This window comes from Macaca nemestrina, chromosome 1 (genome assembly GCF_043159975.1).
Source record: "Macaca nemestrina isolate mMacNem1 chromosome 1, mMacNem.hap1, whole genome shotgun sequence".
In the NCBI taxonomy this organism is placed as follows: domain Eukaryota; kingdom Metazoa; phylum Chordata; class Mammalia; order Primates; family Cercopithecidae; genus Macaca; species Macaca nemestrina.
Genome location: NC_092125.1, coordinates 196,221,940 through 196,249,710, shown reverse-complemented (window position 1 = coordinate 196,249,710; position 27,771 = coordinate 196,221,940). Strand labels below are relative to the sequence as shown.

The following is a 27,771-nucleotide window of genomic DNA, read 5'->3' as shown; positions in this document are numbered from 1 at the left end:
TTGTGCCCCAGGCAGCGAAGAGTGTAGCAGCGAGACTCTGGCTCAAATCAGGAACTATCATCCACATGTAAAGCCCTCAGAGATAAATCTGATGGGAACAATGATTAGATTAAAATGTTGGGTTCTGTCATGGTGAGCCTGCTAGTCACTTGGCCTCAGCATCGAGTCCTCCCTCTTCAAGTCCTCCAAGATGAGACAGTGGAGTTCAACTGCCTGAATGGCCATCCTCACATCCCCCCGGGGCAGGCTTGGGTCAGCAGGGCCACAGCTCACTGCCCCACCCACCCAACCGCCACAGCCTCTTTCCATCTCAGTGTCCTGCTCCAGCTCCAAATCCTTAGGAGAATACTTTCCATGGTCCCTGGGATTGTGACACCCTCATCGTCACCTTTGCCAAGCGAGCCTTCCAGGACTGGCCCGGGAAAGCACCTCTCTTTGTTCCTTGCGCTGCCAGCTCATTTGACAGGCTTGGATCTGACCTGGCTGTTACAGCATCACCTATCCCCCTCCTCTGTCCCCCAGTCCCTGTCCCTCCCCCACCCCCTGCTTCTGTTCTCCTGCCCTGAAGGCTGCCAGTTTATTCCTTTTGGAGATGAACTCATTGTTGACTTTAACTCACTTCGATGTTTCCCAGGGAAGCATTCTGGCGGGAGGCCCACCGCAGCTCCTTGAAGAAGACAGCCAGGCCGGGGCCAAGACTGGGTGCCAGGGGCCTTGGAACTGCCAAAATGCCTCCCATTTTATGGACAGGCCTGGCTCACCCTGAAGACATTCCAAGTATTTAATCAGCAGTCCATGGTACATATTGGGTTGCAGAGGAAGCCCTCAGAAGCCGGCCTTTTAGGAGACAAAACTCAGCCAGAAGAAGGAGCTGGCCTTCTCCATGGACCAGGCCGATGCTCGACAGATGGAAAAAGTGCATCCCAATAACAAGGATCAATAACCAAAGGCTGACAGCTGCAGAGACCTGGCCTGAGGGGCCCCTAAGAACTCAGCTCTGCCTCTTTCCCACACCAGACTGAGTCCAGCCAGGAATCTATCTCACCCACCTCCCTGCACCAAGCTCCGGGAGAGCAAACGAGCGAGGGAGGAACCATTTTTCACATACTTTCTCTTTCAAAATGTAGCCCTGTTTCGCAATTTCCTACTTAAGTTCTGGAAGGCTCTGGGGCAGAACCCAAGCCACCTTCTCTAGCCACTGGCCTTGTCTCTTGTCACCATGAACCTGGTAGGCTAGCGGTGACAGAGAAAGGAAGGGGCCCAGATTTACTAACTCTCCCTCTGTCCCCATCCATGCTAGCTCACCCAAGGGTCTATTTAGTGCAGGTCTCTCTCTCTCTTTTTTGTAGGGACAAGGTCTCAGGATGTTGCCCAGACTGGTCTTGAACTCCTGGCCTCAAGCTGTCCTCCTGCCTCAGCCTCCCAAAGTGCTGGGATTAGAGGTATGAGCCACCACGCCCGGCCTCACATTCTTGATGCTAAAGGAGCTTCAACCAAGCCTCCAGCCAAAACCTGTTTATTGTTCCCCGTGTGGTGGCTTTCTCTTGGGAGAGCCAGGAGGTGTGCCACACCAAAGCAGGTGCACCCAACCCTGGTATGCTCACGTCTCAGCAACCCCTGAGGCACCGAATCTTCAGATCTTCTCTACTCCCCTATAACTAGGCTTTTGTTCTGGCTCACTTTTACTGGCAGTACTAGACAGTATTCCAGCCCTTTTGCAATGAATCCATTTAGTCCTTAAAAATGAAACCTGTTCTCTCTGATTGTTTTCCTCCTACCTTATCACCGTTCACTTGAGTTTCCACCTGTTGCCCATTTAAATCTTGTCTGGACCACAGCTGGAGAAGTGAGATACAAAAAGCCAGCACCTGGGTTGCTGGCCCTGCATCAGGGACTTGTAATAGAGCCCAAGAAGCTGACCCTTTTCCTAAATTCCCTCTCAGTCCTCCTACACCAAACCAAACAAACCAGAAAGAAAAAAAAAATCCCCACTTAAGTAAACAAATCCAGAAAACACAACCCCATCACCCAAAATATTGAAATGGAAAACAAATCTACACTCTGGAGATTTGATCTGAAACATACCAGAGCTGGAACTGCATACGGTGGCCAGAAATGTGTTAGTCTGGGCAAATCTGTGGCCCTGTAGAGGAAAAAGCTAACATTTTCCAAATAACAATGTGGGCACGTAACAACCACATACAATCATGTGCTGTTGTTGCCTAAACCTGGAAATAGGGTTAGGCAGCTCTACATCTTGACATAGATTCCCTCTCTCCAGCACTCACTCATCCTAAAAAGCACAGGGTGTGATGTCTGGACCAACTCTGGGCTGTTCTCAGCCCTTATGGTCTCTGCCTCAGGTGGGCTGCTTCTCAGGTTGTGAGCAGGTTTTGAAACACACATTCCCTCTCCAGCTCAAAACAGGGTGAGACAGATACGAGTAGGTCCAGGTGGGGCTAATTGTTTTTTTGGAAAGTACTGGGATCGCATCTGAAAGCACCCAGTGTATCAGTATCAGATGATCTTGCCAGTAATTCTGCAGATGTAGAAGCTCAAGTGTGGGGTGTACATCAGTGGATTCAGGACTTCCTGAAACGCATACTATGTACCTTGTCTTAGCTGCCTAGGACTTCAAGAGCAGCTTTAGGTGGCTCAAAGATGTGATGTAGAGAAGCGGGATGGCTCAGAGCATCACAGAGTTGATGGCAGGAGATAACTGGAGGATTCAGCTCATTCTTTGATGTTGCTGAGATTCTGAATTTCTGCTTTGATGTTGGTGTAGAGGAAAGCTTATGATAATGCTTCTCAAATTGTTAAATATCTGCACAAATTTCCTAAGGGATCTTCCTACAAGGCAGATGCAGATTCTTTAGGCCAAGGTCGCTGGTCCATGACCACACTTTGGGTAGCAAGAGCCTAAGGGTCAGGGACACATCAGAGCCAAAGACAGCCAAGACATACTGGGACTGAGGATTGATGCCCCAAAGTGAGAAACAGAAGGACAAAGAGAATCAATGGTGCACAAAAATAGAGTCAGAGGCTGAAGTGGGAACAGAGAAGATCAGGGTGACAAAAAGAGGGACTGAGAAGACAGAGTTAGAGACGCAGAGAGGGGCAAAGACAGAACACAGAGATGGAAGATGGATGACACAGAGAGACTTGCAAAGACACAGCCAGGGTCAAGGAGAGGAGACAAGGTAAAGAGTGAGGGAAGAGGGGCTGTTGGCTGTGGGCAGTCTGTGACTGGCAGTGAAGATCACAGGTGTAGAAGGGACAAGACCTGCAGATGCACAGACATGAAATCCCCCACTTTCCTCACCTCCCAGCCTTCCCACACCTGCATCACTCTCTCCTTGCTCCTGCAGAGCAATCCCTCCCAATGGAACCTTCCACTACTGATTTCCCCTTCTCTTGCCTGTGTACTCAACTGCTTTCTCTTAAGTGCAGCCCTCCCAGAAGGTTTTAAACACCATCAAGTCTTTCCCATTGAACGAAAAAAGGTCTCTCTTGACTCATATTTCTTTCTAGCTCCTGTCGTATTTCTCTTCCTCTTTTTCACAGCTAAGGGAATTGTCTGCTTCCATTACCCTCCCCAAACACTGCTGCTAAGCTTCTGTTGGCACACATGTTGCTGAGTCCGATGGTCACTTTCCAGTCCTCTTTTGCTTGATCTCTCCCTCCTTCTTGCTAGCTTCTGGGGCCTGATATTCCCCTGGATTTCCTCTTGCCTGCTTCTCCTTTAACTCACCGTTGGTGATCTGATCTTTATATTTAGAGGGTCTTTATATTAGAGATGGGTCCAGACTCCTCTCTTCACCCAGTGCTGTCTTTTCAGTTGACCTCTTCCAAATCCACAGCCTCGACTGCCTTCCATACACCAGTTTACATTCCAGCTTGAACTCTGCCTGTACAACTAAACCTGTGTTTATGTCTAAGCAATGTCTGCTCACCATCTTTACCAGGATGTCTCAGAGGTACTACAAACTCAACGTGGTCGAAACCACATTTATATTCTTCCTTCTTCTCCCAAACTGGTCTTCCTCGCAGGTTTCCCATCTCAGAACACAGCACTGTCATCTGTCTGGGTGTTTGAGTCAGAAACAGAGATTTCATCCTTGATAACTCCCTCCCCGTCTCTCCCTTCTTCTACATCCAATGCATCACCAAACTCTGTCAACTTTATGCCCCAAATACCTTTTGATTTTGCTCACTTCTCTCCATTTCCACTGCCTCCACCCTAGTTCAAATCTCCAACATCTCTCACCTAGATGACAGCAACAGCCTCCTAACCAACCTCTCCCTAATCTGTCTTTCAAGCTACAGACACAGTGATCTTTGCAAAATGCGAATCTACTTGTTTTGGCCTACTGCTTAAAACCCTTCAGCAGCCTCCTTTGGCTCTGAGAATAAAGGACCAACTCCAGGCAATCTTTCTAGAATCATCTGAACTCATTTGCCCTCGAGACCTTCCAGCTATACTGGCTTTCTTTCAGTCCCTTGGCCAAACTACTTTCTGCTACAGGACAATTGCATATGCTGTGTCTGTAGAACTGTGCTGTCCAACATGGTAGCCACTGGCCACATGTGGTTATCGAGCACTTGAAATATGGCTAGTGCAACTGAAGAACTGAATTGCCAATGTTATTTAATTTTAATTGCCTAAAATTAAAATTTAAAAAGATACATCATTCAGTTACAGAAAAACTGCTAAGTGTTCTCAAAACAACTTGGGTATGTGTATCTTCTTTTTCAACTTTAGTTTTTATGCAGCGTAATTACAGATCAGGTATTTCCAGTGAAAATTTAGCATCCAAATTAAGATATGCTGTGAGTGTAAAAATACACACGGAACATTGAACACTTGGTTTTAAAAATGTAAAAGATCTCACTAATAATTTTTTTTTTACCTTGATTGCATGTTAAAAAGATAATACTTTGGGGCCAGGTGCAGTGGCTCATGCCTATAATCCCAGCGCTTTGGGAAGCTGAGGCAAGAGGATCGCTTTAGCCCAGGAGTTCAAGACCAGACTGGGCAGCATAGTGAGACATCATCTCTATGAGAAAAAAAAAAAAAAGATAATACTTTGCATATATATAGTTAAATAACAGATGTAATTAAAATTAATTTCACCTCTTTTTCCTTTTTATACTGTGGCTACTAGAGAAATATTTTCTTTTTTTATTACTTAATTTTTTTTTTGCACACCAACCTGGTCTCAAACTCCTGGGCTCAAGTGATCCTCCTATCTTTGCCTCCCAAAGTGTTGGGATTACAGGCGTGAGCCACCCTGCCTGGCCATTTTTTTTTTTTTTTTTTTTTTGAGGCAGTCTCGCTCTGTTGCCCAGGCTGGAGTGCAGTGGCGCGATCTCGGCTCACTACAACCTCCACCTCCCGTGTTCAAGCGACTCTCCTGCCTCAGCCTCCGAGTAGCTGGGATTACAGATGCACACCACCACATCGGGCTAATTTTTGTATTTTTAGTAGAGATGGGATTTCACCATGTTGGTCAGGCTGGTCTTGAACTCCTGACCTCGTGATCCGCCCGCCTCAGCCTCCCAAAATGCTGGGGTTACAGGTATGAGCCACCGTGCCCGGCCCAAAAATGTTAAATTAAATATGTGGCTCACATATTTCTATTGGACAGCAGCAATCTGTCTTAAATCCTTCTACCCATCCTTCAGAGTTAGGCTCAAATATCACATCCTCTGAGACACCTCCCTGAGAGAAAGTATTTTATTTTTATTCTGTTTTATTAACTTTCATAGCTATGCACAGATGCCAGTGGTCGCCTGCCCTTGGCACCATCCTTTTGTAGTTACATATGTGTTTGTACGATTCCTCGATGCATGCCTATCTTCTTCCCCACCAACCTCTAAGCTCCACAAGAGCAAGGCCTGTGTTTGGCTCCTCCCTGGAAACCTAGGACCTGGTCCAGAGCCTGGCACACATTTCAGAATGCCACAAGGAGTTATTCCATCCACTGCCCTGCCTTTGGGCAGGACTGTCCCCAACCATCACTGGAAGCCTATGCACTCCCTTCCCCCGGCAGTGCCACTAGCCCTTCCGTATATAGATTCTGCCTCTCCCAGATGGAAAGTCCTCCTTTATAGATGACCAGAATCCCTCCTGCTGCAACATGGCCGGGGCCCTTTCTCCCATCCTTTAAGGAGAATTAGAGCAGCACTTCTCACATTTATATAACACGCCAATCATCAGGAATCTTGCTGAAATTCAGACTCTGGCTCACCAGGTCTGGAATGAGACCTGAGATTCTCTTCCTAACAAGCTGCCCTGTGACGACACTGCTGCCGGTCCATGCTCTGAGTAACAAGGATATAGACTGCCTGTTTACCACCCTCAGAGCAGCCCCTACATTTTCTTCCTTCTCTGCACGACCCTCTGCTGAGCAGGCTATTTGGGGTCTCTTGAAATTCCCTGTCTCTTCTTGCTCCCACGCATACCTTGCCAAACCCTCACACCCTGCAAAGGAATGTGGTGCCTGTGTCTACTGCTGTCGTTGATTTTTTTTGTTTTAATTTGAAATAAACCTTTAAGGCAGTTTTCAGAGTCAGGTTAGCCCTGATACGTATCATGGAAGAGTAACAACACTCTCCAACGATAAAGTCACACAGCTGGGAGTGCTGAACGGGATGGGAAGAAGGCTTCTCCCCAGGTCACCAGCAGTCCTCAAGCTTGGCTCCCATCTGCCACACTAGCTAGTCCAATCCCAGCAGCTTCTCCAGAAGGCTTCCCTCTGCAGTTTGGTCTCAGATGCTGGAAAGTGTTGTCTCTGACACGGCCATGGCGAGCTCCAGAAACCAAGAGTGTACTGCAGGACCTGAGGGATGTAAGTGTCTTCTGGTGGCCTCAGGTGTGTATGTGTGTGTGTGTGTGGGGGGTATCTGTGTGTGTATACATGCACACACATGTGTGCAAGTATGTGTGGTTGTATATGTGGATAAGGGTTTGAGTGTGTGTGTCTTGTGTCTATGGATGCATGGATGGATTGGAGCGTGTGTGTATGCTTTGCCCCCGATGTTCCAGTTCAGGAAAGCTTTAATCACACAAAGCAGCACTGAACTCTTTCTGCATGGGCCTGGGGGCTGGACAGTGTCCCTAGGCGGGCCCTGCAGATGTGAGCGGCCCCACCGTCCCTTGCTGCTGCTGCTGCTGCCCCTTGCGTCTTCGAGAGCCAGTGCCCGCCTCCTTGCTCTCCTTCCTGGCCAGGTTCCTGTTGGCATTCTCCCGCCGGCCCTGGCCTCCCTTCCTCCTCTTCTGCCCTGAAACAACCAGACAGCAGAAAGAATCAACAAAGGATGTGCAGGGAGCCCCTGGGCATGGCCATAGGCCCTAGGAGGGGAGTGTGAGGAAGCCGGAAGGGGAGGCAGGGAGGAGGCTGGAGATGCTGCCTGTAGGTAGTTGGGTCATGGTGACCTCCTCTGACAGCAGCCACTTCAGAGGACCCTGAGGCATGAGCACTGAGAGGCAGCCCAAGAGCCCTTTCACTCCCCAACCCTCAAGGCACACAAGACATCATCCTCTTCCTCATGGGTTCCCCAGATCTTGGATCCCAGTGGACCAAGAGCACTTCCCAGGTATTCAGTGCAACCCTCAGAACAGGCAGGACTGCCCCCATTCCCTCCCCGCCACCAGCCACCTCTGGGGCCAGGCAAGAGCAGCAGCCACCTCCTTGCCAACTGCAGGCTGTGTGACTTTGGTGGAATCACTACAGCTCTCTGGGTCTTAGTGCCTCTTTCGCCCACCCATCCGGCCTCCGAGGGGCCTTCTAGTATGAACATCCACTAGCTCAGAAGAAATGGGGAAACTGGAAGGATATTGACCACAGAAGCTTCCAGCTTCCACCATGCAGAGTTCCGGGGCCCTGTTCTCTGCCAGGACATGGCATCTGGATTGGACAGCATGAGGTCTTGAGTTGTTGGTGCCCCATCTGGCCTTGCCCTGAAGCTTTCTCCTGAACCATGGGCAGGAAGCAGAGATGGTGGGACCTGCCATGGCTGGTGCCTGAGCGCTGACCCCAAGGGAGCAGAGGCTGCAGCTCACCCTCAGGACATGGCACCCTCCTCACTGTGCACCTCCGGGTCTCCTTGGTGTCAGAGCAGGCAGCATAGTCCCCTCCAGGGGCATTGAGAACCCTGCGTGTCCGCTCCTCGGAGCCCCTCCGGAAACCACAGAGCTTCTTCTTCTTGGAGCAGGGCCCCCATGGGGACCATTCGCTCATTTCACATTGCGCTGGCAGGAATAGAAGGGAAGGGAGAGTAGGACAAGGAGGAGGGGATCAAATCTCCTCCCCTGGTCCGGAATAGCCCAGGGGAGCATCTCCCACCTGCCTTCTGCCTGGACCTCAGGCTGCAGGTATCTTTAGTCCAGAGGGCAGAAGAGTCCTTGGAGACCCAGAAAAGAGTGGTAGGGTAAGCTCTCCCTGCACAGTACCCCAGCCCACCCACTCTCTGGCCAGACCCTTACCCAGCCCCTCCTCCTGGGGTCCTGGACCCTCTGCCCACAGTGCCTGCCATGGCTTACCAGGACTACTGCACTCCATGGTGCCATTGGCAGCTGAGGAGCCCTCAGGACAGGCTGGATAGCAGCGGCCCTTGTGCAGGTACAATCCCTCCTTACACTTAGTGCAGAAGTTATGGCTGAAGCAGGCCTCACAGTGCTCGATCTTGCATTCTGAGGAGAGGACAAATTGGGGGCTTCTGGCCCAACCTAGAAGGAACATTTTCCCTCATTCCCAGCCCCAACACCCTCCCTTCTGTCTACATCCACCTACATGGAGGGCAGGACCCTGGCCTAGAGCTGCAGTTACTGCAGAGGAGTCTCGGGAGGAAAGGGAAAGGAAGGGCAGTGGCAGGCCAGGGAAGAAGAAGCTGAAGCGGCTGCTCCTGAGGGCTGGCTGGGACTCTAGCCACCGTCAGCCAACTTGAACATGAAGCCAGTCTCAGCCCCTGGAACCCAAGGTGAGGCTCAAGAGAGCAGTTTCAGAGGAGGAGGGTGGGGCCCTCTGGGCTTGGTGGGGGTGGGACAGGAGTGTTTCAGCATCTCACAGCATCTGCAGGGCCACCCTAAACAGAGCTGAACTGAGGGGCAGAATGGTCCCCCAGAGAGTGGCTGTGTGATCTCCTCTTCCCTCATTGCTGGGCATCTACAATACCCCAAACTGTGGTTCTCTTCCTGCCTGGGGCAGAAAGAATCAGCACGGAGGAGGGGGAAGCCATCCTATGGCAAATTCCTCTCCCTCTGCAAGGCTGAGTTCCAGGAACCGCCTTGGTAGGACTCCTGGGTCCCTCCCTGATTCCCTGCTGCCAGTTCTCTCCTCTGGGGGAATGGGAGCAGGGTGGGTCCTCCAGGGCTTGGCTGAAAGCAGGCAGGGTCTTTCACAATCTCTCCTTCCCAGAGTGCAGGCGGGGCTGACTTCCTCCCAGGCTCTGGCACCTGAAGCCCACGCTGCCAGTTTCCTAGGAGCTGGCGTAGCCAGGAGCTCCCCACCCCAAGGACCCTGAGGACCAAGAGGGTAGCTCCCAGGGTCCCACCTGCATCCTCACAAACTCCCACCATCCTCCAGGCTTATCTCAGCCTCACCTCTCTCCTTCCCTTCTTCCTTCCCTCCCTGGTGCTCTGATTCCTGGGTTTGGTTGCCAGTCAAATAAGAACAAAAATAAGAACAATAGCAGCTACCATTTGTTGAGTGCCAGACACTAAGGGCTTTACCTGCGTGTCTCACAACAACCCTAGGGGGTAAGAACCCTTAAAGATGAGGCATTGAGAGGTGGAGACGTGCTCAAGGTCACACAATGAAGAAGTAGCAGAGTTGAGCTCAGAACCCAGTCTAGTCTTGGACCAGTCATTTACCTTCCGGGCCTCAATGTTGTCAGCCCTGAAAAGGGTACCATCAATTGTGTCCTGTCTCCCTTCCAGTGTTGTTGTGAAGCTCAACTGATATGAGACCTGCAAATGCATTCTAAATGGCAAGGCACTGAACAGGTAGTGGGGGCACTGGCATTGTCTCCCTGAGTGTGTTCACACGTGTCCCCCAGCACACCGCAGCTGCAGCTACAGAGAAGGGATGGAGATATGGCAGCGTGTGCCTTGGAGCACGTGGAGCTGTAGCTGGTGTGGAAATGAGGAGCCAGAAGACCAGGGAGCGAAGAGAGTGGAAGAGCAGGCTGCCTGAGCTTGGATTCCCCTGCAGCCCATGTGGAGCTAACAATGGTTTTTAAGCAGAAGTGTGATGGCATGGGTTGTATGTCTCAGAAATGTGATGGGATAGGAATAGGTTCGGTGTCTCAGAAGTGTGATGAGATAGGTTGTGTATCCCAGAAGTGTGATGGGGTAGGGTGTGTGTCTCAGAAGCGTCTTTCTGGCTGCAGTGCAGAAGGTGGGTTTCAGGGAACCAGATGAAGGCTGGAGGACAGATGAACAGGCTATTGCAATGATCCAGGAGCAAGGTGCTGGGAGCCTGGGGAGGACAGTGGCAGTGAGGACAGACAAGAGATGACAGACAGGCTCTGATGATTGGATGGATGGGGTGGGAGAGGTTGGCACTCAGGGCTGTGGCTTGGGTGACAGGTTGGGACATGGAGGGTAACCTGTGGGAATACAGGTAGGGGCAGGTGCGAAGGGAGGAGACAGGGTTCCAGTATTTACACACCAAGGTGGAAGTGTGCGGCTGGATACTTGAATCGGCGCCTCATCTCCTCTCCTCAGAGCCCCCTCTGCTCCTCTCACCAGCCACCAGTGGTTCAAAGCACTCTCCCTCAGTCCAGAGCTTCTAGTGCCCCCTGCCCCCGACAGCCCTGCCCACACTCACTGATGCACTTGTTCATGTCGGGGTTTCGGGCGTCGAAGTATCCAGGTGGGCAGGACGGCAAGCAGACGCCCACCTGGCGGATGTCGTTCCTCTCCAGCAGGATGAACAGCTTGGGCGAGCACTTGAGGCAGCCGTTGACTTCAGAGCAGAGCTCACAGCCTTTGGCACAGGCCTGGCTCCCTTCGACACTGACTGCAAAGGTGGAGCAGGGATGAGAAGGCGGCTGTGGAGAGAACCTCACCTATCCAGATTCTGACAAGGATGGGAAGTGAATAGATCGGCGTTTCCTTCCACAGAAGGAATATGCTTCTCAGAAAGCACAGGCCAGGCAGGCAGCTGTCTGCAAGGCTGCTTTATACACCTTCCCAGTAGCTTTTCTCCAGAGAGCTAGCAACAGATGCTGACCCATGTGCCTCCCTAGCTCCAGGCACGACATGAGCTCACTCTCTAGGCCGGCTCCGCCATCTCCAGAGAAGCAACCCAAGCTGCACCCTTCCTGGAATTTCTCCACTCTCCCCAGAGCACAAAAGAGTCAGTCTTAGGTATAGAAGGAGGGTTTTTTAAATTTCCGAGAAAGTTTTAAGGGCAAGAGGGATAAAGAGTGAAACAGAAAAGGAACACCTACCCAGAAACACAAAGACAACTGGAATAACCTATGTCTAGAACAGGGGTCTCAACCACGGATGATTTTGCTCCCTAGGGAACACTTGGCAATGCCTGGAAACCTTTTTGATGATCACACCTGGGGAAAGGGGTTGTTACTGGCATCAATTGGGTAGAGACCAGGGATGCTGCTAATCATCCTATAATGCATCAGGCACAGAAAAGAATCATTTGGTCCAAAATGTTAATGGCACTGAGGCTGAGAAACCCTGGCTCAGAATCATCCTTTGAAGCTGGGCGTGGTGGCTCACGCCTGTAATCCCAGCACTTTGGGAGGCTGAGGCGGGCGGATCACCTGAGGTCAGGAGTTCGAGACCAGCCTGGCCAACATGGTGAAACCCCATCTCTACTAAAAATACAAAAATTAGCCAGGCATGGTGGCGCACGTCTGTAATCCCAGTTACTCTAGAGGCTGAGGCAGGAGAATCGTTTGAACCTGGGAGGCGGAGGTTGCAGTGAGCTGAGATTGTGCCACTGCACTCCAGCCTAGATGACAGAGCAAGACTCTGTCTCAAAAAACAAACAAACAAACAAAAAAGAGAACCATCCTTGGAGGCTTCGTGGTTTTCCATCCCAGCATTGAGTCTCAGGATCTTTGATCTCACTCACGGAGCCCCTTCCATAGACCTTGCACAGTGTGAGCCCTGGGGACAGAGGCAGACAAGCCACTCTGTAGAGGAATTGAACTTTCAGTGGAGCAGACAGACCCACAAATAGGTGAATGCTGACAGTCACAGGGCCAAGCAATAGTGGAGCCAAAAAGAAGGAGGGAAACAAGCCACAAAGGAGGTGTCATTGAGGCCACGTCTTAGATAATTTGTACAGATGTGTCCTTTAGGAAGCAGAATTAAGGGCACTCAGGGAGCAGGACCACAAAGGTGTAAAACTAGGGAAAGGCGGAATTGCAGATAACTTAGGGTGGAGATGGGAATAGGAGGCGAGTGGTGAAAGGTAAGGTTTTCTATCTTTATATCATGCTAAGGAACTTGAACTTGATTCTGCCAGATGGCATTTCCCAAAAAGTACTCCTTACAACTTGATTCCCCCAACCGTGAAGAGGAAAATGTGGAGAAAGGCTACTGTGTCAGGTAAGACCAGGAACCAGTGGGTCAAACAAATCTAAACAGATTTCTTTACTGCAGGCCTAATGGAAGCTTTATTACTCTCCCGTGTGCAGTGACTCTCTGAGCGGGGCACAGAGTGAACTGCATTTCCCAAGCATGTTGGCCACAGAACACTTGTTTTGGGACCTTCTCAGACTGTTTAAACATCAGGGAGCCATTAGAACATGTTAAGCAGGGATGAGACCTAGTCCAATTTACATGTTGGGAAATTGTCTCTGGGAGCCAGGGTGGAGACCAGAGACGGAAGAACTGTTTGGGAGGAAGCTGACTAGATCATCCAGGTGAGAAAAGTGAGAACGTCTTAAAATTCTGTTCCACAGGGATAGAGGGAAAAAAGACAGATTTGAGAGATGCTTGGGAAATGCAACCCGTAGGACATCGTGGCTAACAGGCAGAGAGGAAAGAGGCGTGGGGAGGAGCCTGGGGTGATTCCCAGATGTTTGACCTGGGGTGTGGGTGAGCCGTGGGGCCAGACATGAAAAGAAGCCCATGGCAAGAGAAGCAAGGTGAGAGGGAAGGAGAGGAAGGAAAGTAGTTACATGGGGTGGAGATGGGAGTGGGAGTGGAGTGGTGAACGGTCTTTATAACTTGAACTTGATCAAGAAGGGCAACAAGAGCCAGGCAGCGGCCGGGTGCAGTAGCTCACTCCTAGAATCCCAGCACTTTGGGAGGCTGAGGTGGGTAGATCACCTGAGATCAGGAGTTCAAGACCAGCCTGGCCAACATGGCAAAACCCCATCTCTACTAAAAATACACAAAATTAGCTGGATGTGATGGTGGGCGCCTGTAATCCCAGCTACTCAGGAGGCTGAGGCAGGAGAATCACTTGAACCTGGGAGGTACAGGCTGCAGTGAGCTGAGATCATGCCACTGCACTCCAGCCTGGGTGACAGAGCAAGACTCTTTCTCAAAAAAACAAAACAAAACAAAACAAAACAAGAGCCAGGCAGTGAGGAGCGGCAGATACAGGCGTAAGGCAGAGAGCTGGGAAAATCAGAATAGAGATGGTGGGAGATGGTACAGGGTAGTGGACCCAGAGCCCCGGCTTCAGAGTCATCAGGACCCAAAGCCAGATTCCCAGTCTGGGAAGGTGGGCAAAATACTGAATGTCATGTGTTTCCCTGAGAAGGAGAGATGACGATGTCCACTCTGGGCAGCTGCTGGCGTGAGTCTATGATGCAGGAATCATTCCTGGTTTCAGAACAGGAGAACATGGAGGAGTTAGGAAGGAGAGCAACCGAAGGAAGGAAGATGATAACAAACACCAAATCATCACAACAACACAGCAATAACCACAGTGGCGGCAGTGTGTTACTAAATGTTGATCACTTACTCTGTGGCAGCAATGTTCTCAGTGCTTGACAAGTATTAACTCATTTAATCCTTACAACAACCCATGAGGTAGGTACTATTGTTATTATTTTTAAATTTTATTATCTTTTTTTTTTTTTTTTTGAGATAGAGTCTCGCTGTGTCACCCAGGCTGGAGTGCAGTGGCTCAATCTCCGCCTCCCAGGTTCAAGTGATTCTCCTGCCTCAGCCTCCTGAGTAGCTGGGATTACAGGCACCTGCCACCATGCCTGGTTAATTTTTTGTATTTTTATTAGAGATGGGGTTTCACCATGTTGGTCAGATTGGTCTTGAACTCTCAACCTCAGGTGATCCACCTGCCTGGACCTCCCACAGTGCTGAGATTACGGGCGTGAGCCACCCCACTTGACCTATTATGCACATTTTTATAGATGAGGGAATGGAAAGGTAAATTACTTGAACAAAATTTCTCGGCCAGTATGTGTTTCAGGCAGAGGAATGAAGTTTAGGGAGCCCAGGGTAGGACAATATGAGGTGGCACGGAAACTATATATTTTTGGAAAATGGAATTTATGGGCCGGGCGTGGTGGCTCATGCCTGTAATCCCCGCACTTTGGGAGGCTGAGGTGGGCAGATCGCTGCAGCCCAGGAGTTCAAGACCAGCCTGGGCAACATAGGGAGACCCCGTCTCTATTACAAAAAATAATAATAGACTGGCCAAGGTGGCTCTCACCTGTAATCCCAGCAGTTTGAGAAGCTGAGGCCAGGAGTTCAAGATCAGCCTGGTCAATATGGTGAAACCCCGTCTCTACTAAAAATACAAACATTAGCTGACCGTGGTGGCACACACTTGTAATCCCAGCTACTCAGGAGGCTGAGGCATAAGAATCACTTGAACCCGGGAGGCAGAGGCTGCAGTGAGCCAAGATTACCTCTGCACTCCAGTCTAGGTGATGAGCAAGACTCTGTCTCAAAATAATAATAATATAAGATAAAAATAAAAATCACGATCATTCTTGTTGGTAGAATCATTGTATGAGCAAAAATACTCCAAATGCGACATTGAAGTTATGAGGGAGCACTTCCGATTATTTTTCTACTCTGGGCCTTTATTCAGTTGTGTTACAAATTTACGAGTCATTATCTATTTTAGGCACCACTTCCACTTCAAAGATATTAAATCGTCTACGATGCACTGTTTTGATTTAATTCATTGTTGACGTGAATGCGCCTTCTAGGTTTCTGCCTTAGTTTCAGTAACGGCAGTTATCCCGGCGTCCCATTTGCAGCCCTCTCGAGCGATGCTGCCATACTCATTTCTTCCTTCATTATCACCCGTGCTAAGAACAGGTTTGCAAAAGGCGCCCTTTCAGGTCTGCTGCCCACCTTCCATTCCACTAGCAACAAGTCCCTGTGTGCATTTTTCTTCAGCGCCGTCAATGGCACCGCAGAGAAAGTGTGGCATACCCGGGGAAGGAAATCTGGAATCAGGTCAGCATGGCGGGAACGTGGAGCGAGTGATGAGGCAGGAAGCTGGAGAGGGAAGCAGGGGCTGGATGAGGAAGAATCCTGAGCCTGGATTAAGGAGTTCACACCCTATCCTGAAGGTCAGAAGGAATCAGTGGGAGGTTTACAACAGGAAACACAGTCAGGATTCCATTTTAGAAAGATCACTCGGTAGAGTCGAGAATGGATTGTCCGAGGGCAAGAGTGGAGACAGGAAGACTCCCAGGCTAGAACTCCAGTCCAGGAGAGCTGGGCTGAGCCAAGGAGAGGGGAGGGAGTAGACACACGTGAGATGGTCAGGCAGGGTCAACCAGACAGGGCGAAGCATTCAACAAGAGGGGGTGAGGGGCAGGGGCAAGGTGACCTTGAGATGCTGGGCTTGTATAACAGCCCTTCCCCGGGAGAGGAACCACAGGAGGAGGAGGGGGTTTGGGTGGGAAAATGATGAGTAGCTAAGTATTAGACAAGTTGAGTTTGCGGTTCCTGTGGAACATCCAGGGAATGATGTCTGTTAGGCAATTGAACACGTGGGTCTGGAACTCAAGAGAACTATTTTGGCTGGAGATTGAGACGCGGAGTTATTTTTTTCTTTTTTCTTTCTTTTTTTTTTTTTTTAAGAGTTTTTTTCTTTTTTTAAGAGATGAAATCTCACTCTGTTGCCCAGGCTGGATTGCAGTGTCACACACATAGCTCATTGAAGCCTCAAACTCCTGGGCTCAAGTGGTTCTCCTGCTTCAGCCTCCCAAGTAGCTATGACTACAGTCACATGCCACCATGCTTGGCTAAAGAGAAGTGGAGTTCTTAACATCGTACAGTCATCAAAGGCATGCCAGTCCATGAGATGGCAAGAAGAGTGGGTCTGGGGAGTGAGAAGAGGAACTGGACACTGAAGAGAAGGACAGATAAGTCTTTAGTACACTAAGAGGCAGAGGAGGAGCCAACAGACAGGCAGGGGACACTGGGAAGTATATTGCATCGTGGGAGCCGAGAGAAGAGTGCACTCAGAAGAGGGAGGCATCAATAAGACAGTTGCTTCTGAGATGTCATGTGAGCCCAACCGGGTGGTGGCGGCCCTGGTAAATGCAGTCTCAGTGGGGTGGTGGGGTGGACAGCAGGAGGCAGTGGTTCAGCAGTGAAAGGAAGGTCAGGAACTTCAACTTCTTTGAAGAAGTTGGCTGTTGGCTGGCATGGGGGCTCATACCCGTAATCCTAGCACTTTGGGAGGCTGAGGCTGGAGGATTGATTGAGTCCAGGAATTTGAGGCTGCAGTGAGCTATGATTGAGCCACCACACTCCAGCCTGGATGACAGGGCAAGACCCTGACTCAAAAAAAAGAAGCTGATAGTTAGATCTGTGGGAGCAGAAGAGCCTGGGTGGTGCCTCAGGCAACACCTGCATTTAACAGCTATGCAAGAGGAAGAGGGGCTCGGGAAAGAAGTGGAGAAGGATCCTTGGAGAGCTGGGAGGAGACTGAGAGACAGAGGTGCCAGGAATCAGGTTGAAAAGGGAGAGATATTCAGGGACCAGGGCTGGGAGGAAGCAAGGCCAGTGAGCTCTGAAGCAAATCTACAAGACTTGACTCTCAGTGGTCATTGATTAGGTGACCTTGAGAAGGGCAGTTTTGGTGGAGAGGTGGAGATGAGAGCCAAACCACAGTGGGCTTCGGAGTGAGTGGAAGGGAAGGAGTGGAGATAAAGCCAGGAAGGCAACAGAGAAAATCAGAGATCACAGACAGAGAAGGGGAGAGCACGGCTGGGGGTGGGGAATGTGATTACAAGACTCAGAGGCAGGGGACATTGATGGAGTAGAGACCCAAGGACACAAGGAAATGGGAGCATCAAGACATAGGGCTCAGACGCTGAGGCTGGCCTTGGCTGGGGGAGAGACCAGGGGCTGCAGTCAGGGACAAGGGGGTCAGGCAGCTGAGCTCCATGAGGGTTTGGGGGCTCAGAAGAGGAATGGGGGCTCAGTTACAGGTGGGGTCAGTTCAATAAGGAAAGGGATGTTTATCAAGGGGGACAGAAAGCACAGGATGTTCTCAGCTCAGAGAGGCAGTGAAGGGATCGGGGAACAAGAGAGGGGGCTCGACAATGAGAATGTGCCCTTGAAGGAAGGGTCCAAGGAAGATGGTTCATATTTGGGGGAAATGCATAATGATTCAGAGCAGGAAAACCAAGGCTTATTTATTCCACAGATGTTTAGTGCACACCTCACAGGTGCTCAGGGCTCCTAGGAGCCGGAACGTGGAGGTATAGCCACAAAGGCCCACCAAGGACAAGGGAGGCAGGGCTGGTTACACATCTGGATGTAGAGAGGCAGAGGGCACTCCGCGACCCAGAAGCCTAGGGGAGGAGGGCGTTCCACACAGGAGGAACAGCCAGCGCAAAGCTTCCGAGGCACTGAGTATCCTGGATCGACCATGGCATGGAAAATAGGGCTTTATATAGCACGTGCCTGTAATTCCAGCTACTAGGGAAGCTGAGGCAGGATCACTTGAGTCTAGGAGTTGCAGACCAGCGTGTGCAACATAGCAAGATCCCACCTCAAAAGGAAAAAAAAGAACATAGAGCTTTATATATTCTCTCTCTCTCTCTCTCTCTCTTTCTCTTGGTGAGGGAAGCGACCAATGGAAGGACATCGTTGGGTTGGTGGTTTAGAAAGCTCCCCTCTAGCTGGGCACAGTGGCACACGCTGTAGTCCCAACTACTCAGGAGGTTGAGGCAGGAGGATACCTTGAGCCCAGAAGTTTGAGACCAGCCTGGACAACATAGCGAGATCAAGACCCTCTCTCTAAAAGAAAAGAAGGAACAAAAGCAAGAAAGTTCCCTCCTGCTGCTGCCTGTTATGGGGGTTGTGCAGGGGAAGCAGCCTTGCAGGGCTATAAGCCTGGCTGAGGAGGCCAGGTGGACTCTGAGGGTGAGGGGTGCTTGCAGGGAAGGGAGCCTCCTTCCTGGCTTCTTCAGCACCCCCAGCTCTGCCCTCTCCACCAACCACTGCCCCCCACCAACCCCACCTCCCTCAGCTCCCAAGCACCCTGCTCTCCAGCCCACTTCACTGAGCCAGCAGGGCAAGGCTGTGCCCCCGATTCCCCCTCTCCTAGCCTCCTTCATCCTATGCAAAGCTCTTCTAAGTTGCTGTGGCTATGATGAGGCAATGCTCCAGGGCAGCTCAGTCCCACACCCCTTGAAGAATGGTTCTGGATCGCTGCTCCTCCTCCCTAGGGGCTTCATTTCTTCCAGTTCCCAATTTCTTCATCCCCAGGAATCTTTCTTAAACTAAAAATCTGATTGTTTTACACTCCTTCCTCTTATCTATCAATAGCTCCCTATCACCTACAGAATTAAGACCCAGCTCCTTGACTGACCTTAAAAGCTTTTGTGGGCTCATCCCATCCACGTTACCCCTCAGCACCACTCCTAAGCAATATCAAACCATTTTTGTTTCTCTGGACATGTCACACTATCTCACACCTGTGTGCCTTTGTTCAAGTTGGTCCTTCTGCCCAGAACACTCTCCACCTCCTTTTGAGTCTGACCAACTCCCTCAAGCCTCAGAACTAAAGTCACCTCCTTCAGGAAGTCTTCCTGATCTCACCTCCCTGCAGAGTCTCAATGGAGTATTTCTATGTGTTCCCACACCCCTAGTACTTGAATCTGTCATGGCGAACGTCACCTTGTATTGATATTATCTGCTAATGTGTCTTTTTCTCTCACTAGAAAGAGCTTCGGCAGGCAGAGCCCATCATTTCTGAATGGGAGCTCAGTAAAGGATAAGGCTCCACAAGGTTATAAGGTTGAGGATATGGTGAGTGAGACAGAGGCTTGAGATGAAGGGTGGTGTATGGATGGATCTTAATGAAGATTCACTACAGTGGAGGGACCAGGATGGAACATGGATGAGGGACTCAAGTGAGATGGGTCAGGGACAGTGGTGGATGGAGAGAACTCACCATGACCCAGAGAGTGATGATCTTGGTTTTGGGGTGGAATCTAGTCTTGGAGGAACTGGGTTTGGTAAGAGAGACCTGAGTTCAGTTGGCGAGGGCAAGAGGATAGGGAGCAGGGCCTCAGCCAGGAGACTGAGGAAGTGAGTAGGCCAGGGCCCCTCTCAGGCCACACGCTGTCCCAGGAGGTGGATCTATCCCTGTGGCTTTCTGAGACCTGCACGTTCAGAAAGCCCTGGGTATGTCCTGCTGGTAGGACCCAGGATTCTTCTCTTTTTTTTTTTTGAAACCGTCTCGCTCTAGCACCCAGGCTGGAGTGCAATGGTGCAATCTCAGTGCACTGCAAACTCCGACTCCCAGGTTCAAGCCATTCTCCTGCCTCAGCCTCCCGAGTAGCCAGGACTACAGGTGCACACCACCATTCCTGGCTAATTTTTGTATTTTTAGTACAGACAAGCTTTCGCCATGTTGAGCAGGCTGGTCTCGAACTTCTGATCTCAGGCGATCCACCTGCCTCAGCCTCCCAAAGTGCTGGGATTACAGGCGTGAGCCACCATGCCCAGCCAGACCCAGGATTCTAAACTAAGCTCTCAACTGCGAGCTTAGTTTAGATCCTCACTTTTTCTTACCTGGGCTGTTTGCCTCCCACCTCAAGCCACCTCCCCCACCCAGCAGCTGGGCTCTGGGCTCCCTGATGAAAGCCTCAGTGGCTCCTTACCCACTGTAGCTGGAGTCAGGCCACGTCCAAACTCCTCAGCCTGGCAGGTGTGAAGAGCTTAATGACCTGACCTCTACCCTGCAGTGTCTTCTACCTGGACCCTCCCGTCAGCCTCAGACAGCTTCCTTGTTCTGTCCTAGTGGGTTCTGGATGGCTTGTTTAGCAGCAGAACCCTTCTTTCCAACAGAAAACATATGAGCACAGCTTCCCCAGTGGAAATCCTAGGGCTCCCCAGAACCCCCTTGATAATTCATTTCCCCAGCTACTCCTAGCTGCACCCCACTTCCTAAAGGAACACTCTGTGCCTCCTCCCAACTCCCCGGGGCTCTCCATGCCCTCAGGTTTTCTCCCGTGCAGCATTCCTGAACTGGACTGACATTCTGTCTTCCCCCACTCGCTTGCAGCCTCCGCCCGCGAGATTCATCTCTGCGATCAGGGCCAGCTTGCAGGATCTCAATAAACATTTGTGGAATGAGCCAAGGAAGGAACGGGGATTCAGTGAGGGATGAGGGACTGTAAGGCCGTCAGTGCAGCAGGGGCAGAGGCTCTGGATGGAGGATGGGGCCGTGAGAAGAGGCACAAAGCGGGCTCCTGGCTTCTGGAGAAGTCAGGGCTCAATGAAGGAATGGAGGCTTCCTAGGAGGCAGGACTGAGACACGGGGCCCAAGAATCAGAGAGGAGAAGGGGCTCAGGAAGGAGCACACTCAGTGCAAGGGATGAGTGGGAATGAGGGCTCAGGAAGGTGCAGGGACCCCAGATCAGGGGTGAGGGCTAGCAAGAAGACAAGGGGCTTAGTGAACAGGAGTTCAGGGAGGGGCAGGGTCCTCAATGAATGGAGGCGGGGAACTTCAAGGGGACTTCACCACTCACAGCTAAAGAGAAGTTCTTTGCTCAATTTTTCTCGCTCCATGCAGGCAGACCATCACTCAGACTCTGAGATCAGACATGTCTGGCTTCAAAACTGGTGTATAATAGCTCAGAATGAGATATAGATTGAGTGGCTTCTGGTGGCCCTCCTACCCTGAAGCTGAGGACTGTCAGCCAGAGTCAACAGCCCTGAGGCTCATACATAGCACACCTACCCCCATCCCCAGGTCCACCCAGTGCCCTTCCAAGCTTGTCTTGTCGAGAGGCCAGGCACACACAGGCGTCTTGGTCTTCTTTCTTCCCTTCTCTACTTCCCCAGAATCCCTAAGGCAAAATGGTCTACACATTGTTTATATAATAATGATTTGCACCCAGAGTCTACGCAGAACTTGATGTTTTACAAAGGTGTTAAAAATATATACCTAATGAGGTGGGTGGATCACCTAAGGTCAGGAGTTCGAGACCAGCCTGGCCAACATGACAAAACTTTATCTCTACTAAAAATACAAAAAGTAGCCAGGCATGGTGACACGTGCCTGTAATCCCAGCTACTTGGGAGGCTGAGGCAGGAGAATCGCTTGAACCTGGGACGCGGGGGTTGCAGTAAGCCAAGATGGTGCCACTGCACTCCAGCCTGGGTGACAGAGCGAGACTCCATCTCAAAACAAAACAAAACAAAATAAAACAAAACTCTCTCTCTCTCTCCTCTCTCTCTCTCTCTATATATATATATAAAATCTCATGTAAGCCTTACTATCCTCCTTTACATTACATTTCAGCTTCCTGATTGCGATGACTATGGCTGTTATGTGACAAGTATTGACAAACAGCACAACCTTCATCCCTCCCTGCACCCCTGAGCCTGTCTCCACACCTCTCCCAACCCTTGCCTCTTACCATCAAGGATGTCTGTTACATCACTGGGTAATAAAAACTGGCTCATGTGCTGCCATGGCTGTTAGATGTGGCCGTATGAAAAGTGAGCAAGCACATCAAAATTGCTGCAGGAGATTTACCATCGCTAGGACCAGGCCCTTTCTGATGCCAAGTCTAGTACTTCCTTTCCTTTTCAATACAACAGACTTGAACTCAGGTCCCGTGACCTCTGGTTTAGCCGGGCATGAGGCTCTGCATGCGTGAGGGTCAGCGTTAAGCACACGTGCACGTTGCCTGAATGTGAATGGTTCCTCCCATTCTCTCTCTCTCTGTCTCTCTCTCTGTCTCTCTCTCTCTCATTTCGGAAATAGAGGAGACTGATTATAAACCGCTAAACCGCATCTGGCCCATGGAGTCCAAAATACTGGCCACAACAGATGAGAAGGGAGGAAAATCAAGGCCTTGCTGCTGATTAAACCTAACTGTCTCTAATTGTTTGTTAAGCCAGGGATTTTCAGCTTCACCAGTTCTCTGAGCTTCTCTCCCTGCGCTGAGTCCTGGCCTTGGCTGCTCCCGTGAAGCCCCGGCAAAACCCCACTGCTTTTCAACCTTTACTGGGGGGCCTCCGTCTGCAGGGAAACATGAAGCAAGAGGGGGCTGGGCTAGACTTCAGGAAGACCTCCTACCTGTGGGCACGGCATCTTCTCATGGCAGATGTCAAAAGACAGATGAGGACTTGGGACTCTGGAGTCCCCCACCCTCTCCCTCGTGTGGGCCCCTCACACACAGTGGCCACCCCTACAGCACTAGGGTCCCATCACTGGAGACCTTAAGCAGAGGTTGAGGAGTGCCTATCAAGGGGCTGGGGACAGATTACCCTTGAACTCCATCAAATTCGGCTTTCAAGAAGACTGGGCCCACAGGCATTAGGAGACCTGGGTTCCAACATCAACTGTATTTCGTTAGACCTGTTTCTTCCCCTTTCTTAGCATCTGTACAATGATAGGATTTTGGTTTTCTTTTTAAGCTATGAGAACCCTCTCTTCCAACGACATCTCATGTGGATGCTCATTACCAAAAGCAGGGAAAAGTGAGACTGCTCTGGTTTGAAGGGTGGTCAGGCCAGACCCCTGCCTGCTTGTCTCCCCTTCGATGCCACTGTAGCTCCCTGAATCCCACTGGGCGTGGTTTAAAAGTCACAGCAGTGGACAGTCTCCTGATCCTCCCTACTCCACTGTTCCTGCCCCATGATCTGGGCAGGGGAAGCCCTGTTACCCAGTGCTAAGCTGTGCAGAGCTCCTAACCCAGAAGGGTTGATGGCTGCACTTTAGCCAAAAAAGGAGCCCCAGGGCAGGGGGTTTGGGGAAGCATCTCCATGGATACCACACAAAGCTGGTGTTATGTCAAAGCACATAATCCACAAAGGCGTAATCCACAAACTGGATCCTCACAAGAGAGGGGTTAATCTAGAAAGCAGAGTCTACAAAGGGGAAAACAGACAAAGTGAGTCATCTACAGAGTGGGTAATCTCAGCGAATTAATCCACCAACTGAATAATCCACAAACAGGATCATCTACTGAGTAATCTACAAAGCTGTAATAGACAGAGTGGAAATCTGCAAGGGTCATCATGGAATAAAACTCCTGAAGACCCCTAGTTCCCAGGTGGCCCCCTCCCACTTCCAAGGCCAGCTGTGGCCCACCACGCTCCATTACTCACTCCGCCTCTGCCTTTTCCCCTTGATCCCCCGGCTGCCGATGGTGAGGTGCGTCCAGCTCAGAACCAGGGCCACCACGCACAGCCCAAGCCGCATAGTCACACGCCAGCTCCAGGCCCCTGGTCGGAGGGGTGGTCTCAGGGAGGGTGGACAGCACACGGCTTTTGCTAACACCTCCGGGGCTGGGTCAGCAGCAGGAGGCCCAGGCCTGGGCCGTAGCCCAAATCCACCATAATCTCAGCTGGGGACAGAGAGGGTGTGGGGCGCCCAGTTCTCCATCAGGTCAAAGGGAGGTCCTCAAAGAGAGACTTCCTCAAAGGTACCTCAGAATATCACATGAGAGATCTTTTTGTCACATCAGCAGGGACTACTCCAAAAACCAACCTGTGAGGGGAGGAGAAAGAAGGGTTAATTCTGTAGTACTATGAACCCTCCCACCTATGCCTCCTGCCCTACCCAGAAGACTGGGAGCTCAAAATGTTTGGACGTTATGAGTTACCTACCTAGCACCTTTCTAGAAGAAATCCGCTCCTTTTCCTATCTTGCAGAACTCCCTAACCTGGGACTGGAGCCGGCAACCTGTGTAGCCAGAATATGGCGGACATTCAAACCAAACTTGTGGATCACTGATGATTTCTCAATAACGGGAGCCAGTTGGTCCCACCCCTGCTTCCTGTTGTCCAGCTCTAACTGGAAGTCCTTCCTTAAGTCTACCCTACAGACCTCATGCTGCAGTAATATCCTCTCTTTTGAAGAGGAGCTCTCTCTCTCTGTCCTTCCATGAGTGACCCCTCAGCCTTTTGTTCCTGGGGCTGAGTCACCCATGTGCCTTTCACCTGTCCTGGAGCTAGAGCAGTGGCCCCCGGCAAGCTGGCAGACTCTGCGTGGCCCTCTGGGCTTGGCGGGAGAAAAGGAAGTAAGGCTTCCCCCGGCCACAGAAACTCTGACACAGCAGGCCCGGCGGGCCTGGCCTTTGTGAGAGGATAAAAGAGGCAGCAATGCCCGCCCTGGCCAGAGACACAGAGAATGGGGATAATCCCCCAGCCCAGCGAGAGCCAGGTCTCTGGACCTGCTGGCTGGCTGGGGTGATGGGGGCAGGGGAGCCGGTCCCTCCCCTGAATCAGATGTGTCTGGGAAGTTGGACATCTGAGCCCAACCTGGGAGTGAGAATGAAAACCCTGCTGCCCCCTCACGGGATCACACACTCATGCTCCAATGCTCCCGAGGTTCTTTCATAGCAGCGACCTGCCCACGCACACCCCACACTCTCCCACACACACCCACAGCACAACAGAGCATGCAGGTCAATAGCACAGAGGCTCTGTAGATGCCAGGGAGCCATCACCTTCCCCTCCACTGGCTAGATGCCTTTGAACAAGTCCTGCAGCCTCGCTGAACCTCAGTTTCACATCTATAGAATGGGGACAAGCATGACTATGTCACAGGCTAGCTGAGAGTCAGAGAGTTCAGGCTCAGGAATGAGAAATCTGAGGTGCTGGAGTGGAGATGCCCCTCCCACCCCCATCCTAATCCTTTCCTCTCTAGGCTCTTCAGTGCTAGTCCACCCCCTCACCTCTCAGGGAGGCCCCAGCAAAGCCCACCTGCACGGGAGATAAATCATTATCCCCTAAGGGAGTTCAGTACCTCCCTCCTTGGCCTCTCCCGCTGGCTTTGAAGGCCAGACACACTCAAGTGGTTAAGCTGCCTGTGAGAAGTGTTTACATGAGGCTGATGGATCCCACCTGGTGCTGTGGCCGGAGCCAGCGGAGATGCCCCCAGCCATCCCCAAATGCCCGTCAGCTGCCAACCTCTGCACGCCCCTCCAGTACTCCCTGCCTGATTTACCAAAGTATTTGTATCCTCCCCAGCCCCCACTACACACTTCTATCACCCACAAATTATAGATGTCCAGTTGAGTTTATCAAACTGGGGTCTTCAGGCCCAAGAATGTAGTCTCAGAGGCTGGCTGTACAGCGTGATAGTCACGGACATAAACTTCAGAGTCAGACTGCCTGGCTTTGAATATTGGCTCTGCTACTTATTAGCTGTGTTACCTTGCTTAGCTGGTCTGAGCCTGTTTTCTTATCTGAAAGAAGGTTATTGCTGTTTATAACTTAATACATAAAACTGCTTAGAATGGTGCTGGGCACATAGTGATGACTCAATAATATTTGCTGTATTTGTTGTGATCAAAGCTTCATTTTGTGTCTATATTCTAATGATCATTCAAAAGGCAATATGAACATGCTCTGTATCATCTGGATACTAACCTTAATACTGGGCACTATTATGCAATTTCCATATTGGCATTTATCTTTATGGTTGATTGCCTTGACACCAAAGCGATCACTCAAAGTGATAGGATTTGCCTTTAATTGCAGCATTTCTCACACTAAGGTCTGAGAATCCCTGGCAGATCTGTTCCATGAATCCTTACAGTTGACAAACACTGCATCAGACAAACTTGGTGTTAACCCTGGATCTGAAAGACTTTGGACTCACTGCGTGATCAATATCCCTGGCATTTTTTTGGGGGCACAGAATTTCCCTTATGTATCTCTGCATTCCTTGTGCCCACCTTTCATGGTGCCTGGCAATTGAGGGTGAGTGCTCAGCAAATGTTAGCTCCCTTCTTTTTCCTCCCTCTCCTCTCCCTCTGAATTCCTTCTCCATCCTCCCAGGTCCTAGGTTTCAGCTTGACCCCTGCCACACTCACCCAGTCCTTGCCAGCGTTGATCTTCTGGCCCACTCCCACCTGAATCACCAGGAAACCACAATCTCAGCTGGGAAATCGTAAGGAGGATCCAGATGTAAATTTCACTGAAGCAAGTGACACTGGCCTCCCTCACCTCTGGGATGGGAAGAGTTGCAAGCACTTTTTGAAAAGGTACATATAGAATCAACCCTGTAAAGGGGCTAAGAGTTCCTCTACACCAGGGGGTACAAATGACATGTACGATTGAAGCTGGATGTGGAGGGGGTAAACTAGAGGGTAAATGACCCATCTAAAGGGAGCATATGCCGTTCAGCTCTGACTGATTGTTGACAGATCTTCTGATTTTTCAAAAGAGGAGTAGAAAATCCAGGATCTTATATGAAATCTGATTTGAAATGCTGGACAGGTCTTAGACTAGGAACCCTGCAGCACCAAGCCCCAGAGGGCCACAGGTCCCTGCCTCAGTGGCTCCATGTTCCTGCATCTAGTCCCTGACCCCATATGTGCACACACAGGCACGCACACTTGCAGACACGGATAGCATGGACTAGGGCTGAGAGAGGAGATAGGAGCTGACGACTCCCTTTTAAGCAGCCTGCCTCATTTCTCTTAGAGTCCTCTGTCTGATTTCCTTTGGGCCTTGGGTTATATGGCACTGGCAGTTTATGTTTTGAGGCTCGCTCTACACAGATAGAATGGGGACTGCTGGTAGTGCCTCAGGTATTGGTAGGGGTAAGAAAGGGTATTTCTCTCTGCCACTGTGGGGGGTTAGGGATTCACACTCGTTGGATGCCTCCCTCCACCTGCCATGTGCCAGGTCTTCCTTTACTCCTCACAATGGAAGAAGGAAGGTAGAATTATTTCCATTTTACAGGGGAAGAGACCTGGCCCTGAGTGGTTAAGGGTCAGGGGTTACAGACCTAGTTAGGGACCAGCCCTCGGGTTTGCTACCCAGGATTGGGTGTGGGGAGGGCAGGGCAACCCGCAGGGAGCTGCGGAGTGTGAGGCACAATCCAGCTTGTGGGGTGGACCTGCAAAGTGGGGACGGGGCTGGGGGCAGAGGCAGAGCTGGGACGGAAGACCAAAGAGAGAGGCCACATGGGCCTCAGAGGGGAGGACACAGGTTGGGGAGGGGAACACAGCTGCAGGTGGAGCTGAGGGCAGAAACTCAGCCCAGGGACGGGGCTGGAATCACCTTCACCTTCTTGCCTGCAACACCTTCAGAATAAAGTGGTACTCCATCAGGTGTCCGATACAGACCCAAAAATGTAAACTATCCAGATAATTTCTCATTAGTCCTCCCCGGGCGGGCTGCGGGCTGCAGAGTTTTGGCCTCCTAGCAGGCTGGCAGGCGGGGGCAGAAGAATTGCGGGCGGGGGGCGGGACCAAGTATGTGCCTGTCCGACCTGTCGGGATTAGCCTGTCGGTCGGAGCCAAGCCAGGTGCGGGGGCCGTGCCCCGGCCCCCAAAAGCAAGGGCAGCGGAGGATGGCTTCTT

The 27,771-nt window shown here is 51.0% G+C and overlaps 1 protein-coding gene across 10 annotated transcripts in view; it reads right to left on the bottom strand.

The window, feature by feature from the left end:
• Nucleotides 1–6,563: 6,563 nt before the first annotated feature.
• LOC105494742 (R-spondin 1) overlaps nt 6,564–27,771 on the bottom strand; it is a 22,315-nt gene continuing 1,107 nt past the window's right edge. Inside the window, exons 1-7 of one of the 10 annotated variants that reach the window (XM_071095924.1) lie at nt 26,275–27,755; nt 24,062–24,137; nt 23,561–23,942; nt 10,833–11,024; nt 8,546–8,695; nt 8,066–8,254; nt 6,564–7,284 (exon numbers count right to left, since the gene is read on the bottom strand). In XM_071095924.1, coding sequence (XP_070952025.1) covers nt 7,121–7,284; nt 8,066–8,254; nt 8,546–8,695; nt 10,833–11,024; nt 23,561–23,654 — 789 coding nt within the window. In that variant the 5' untranslated portion in view covers nt 23,655–23,942; nt 24,062–24,137; nt 26,275–27,755 and the 3' untranslated portion in view covers nt 6,564–7,120. The other 9 variants (XM_071095923.1, XM_071095932.1, XM_011763493.2 and 6 more) reach the window with 9 other exon arrangements.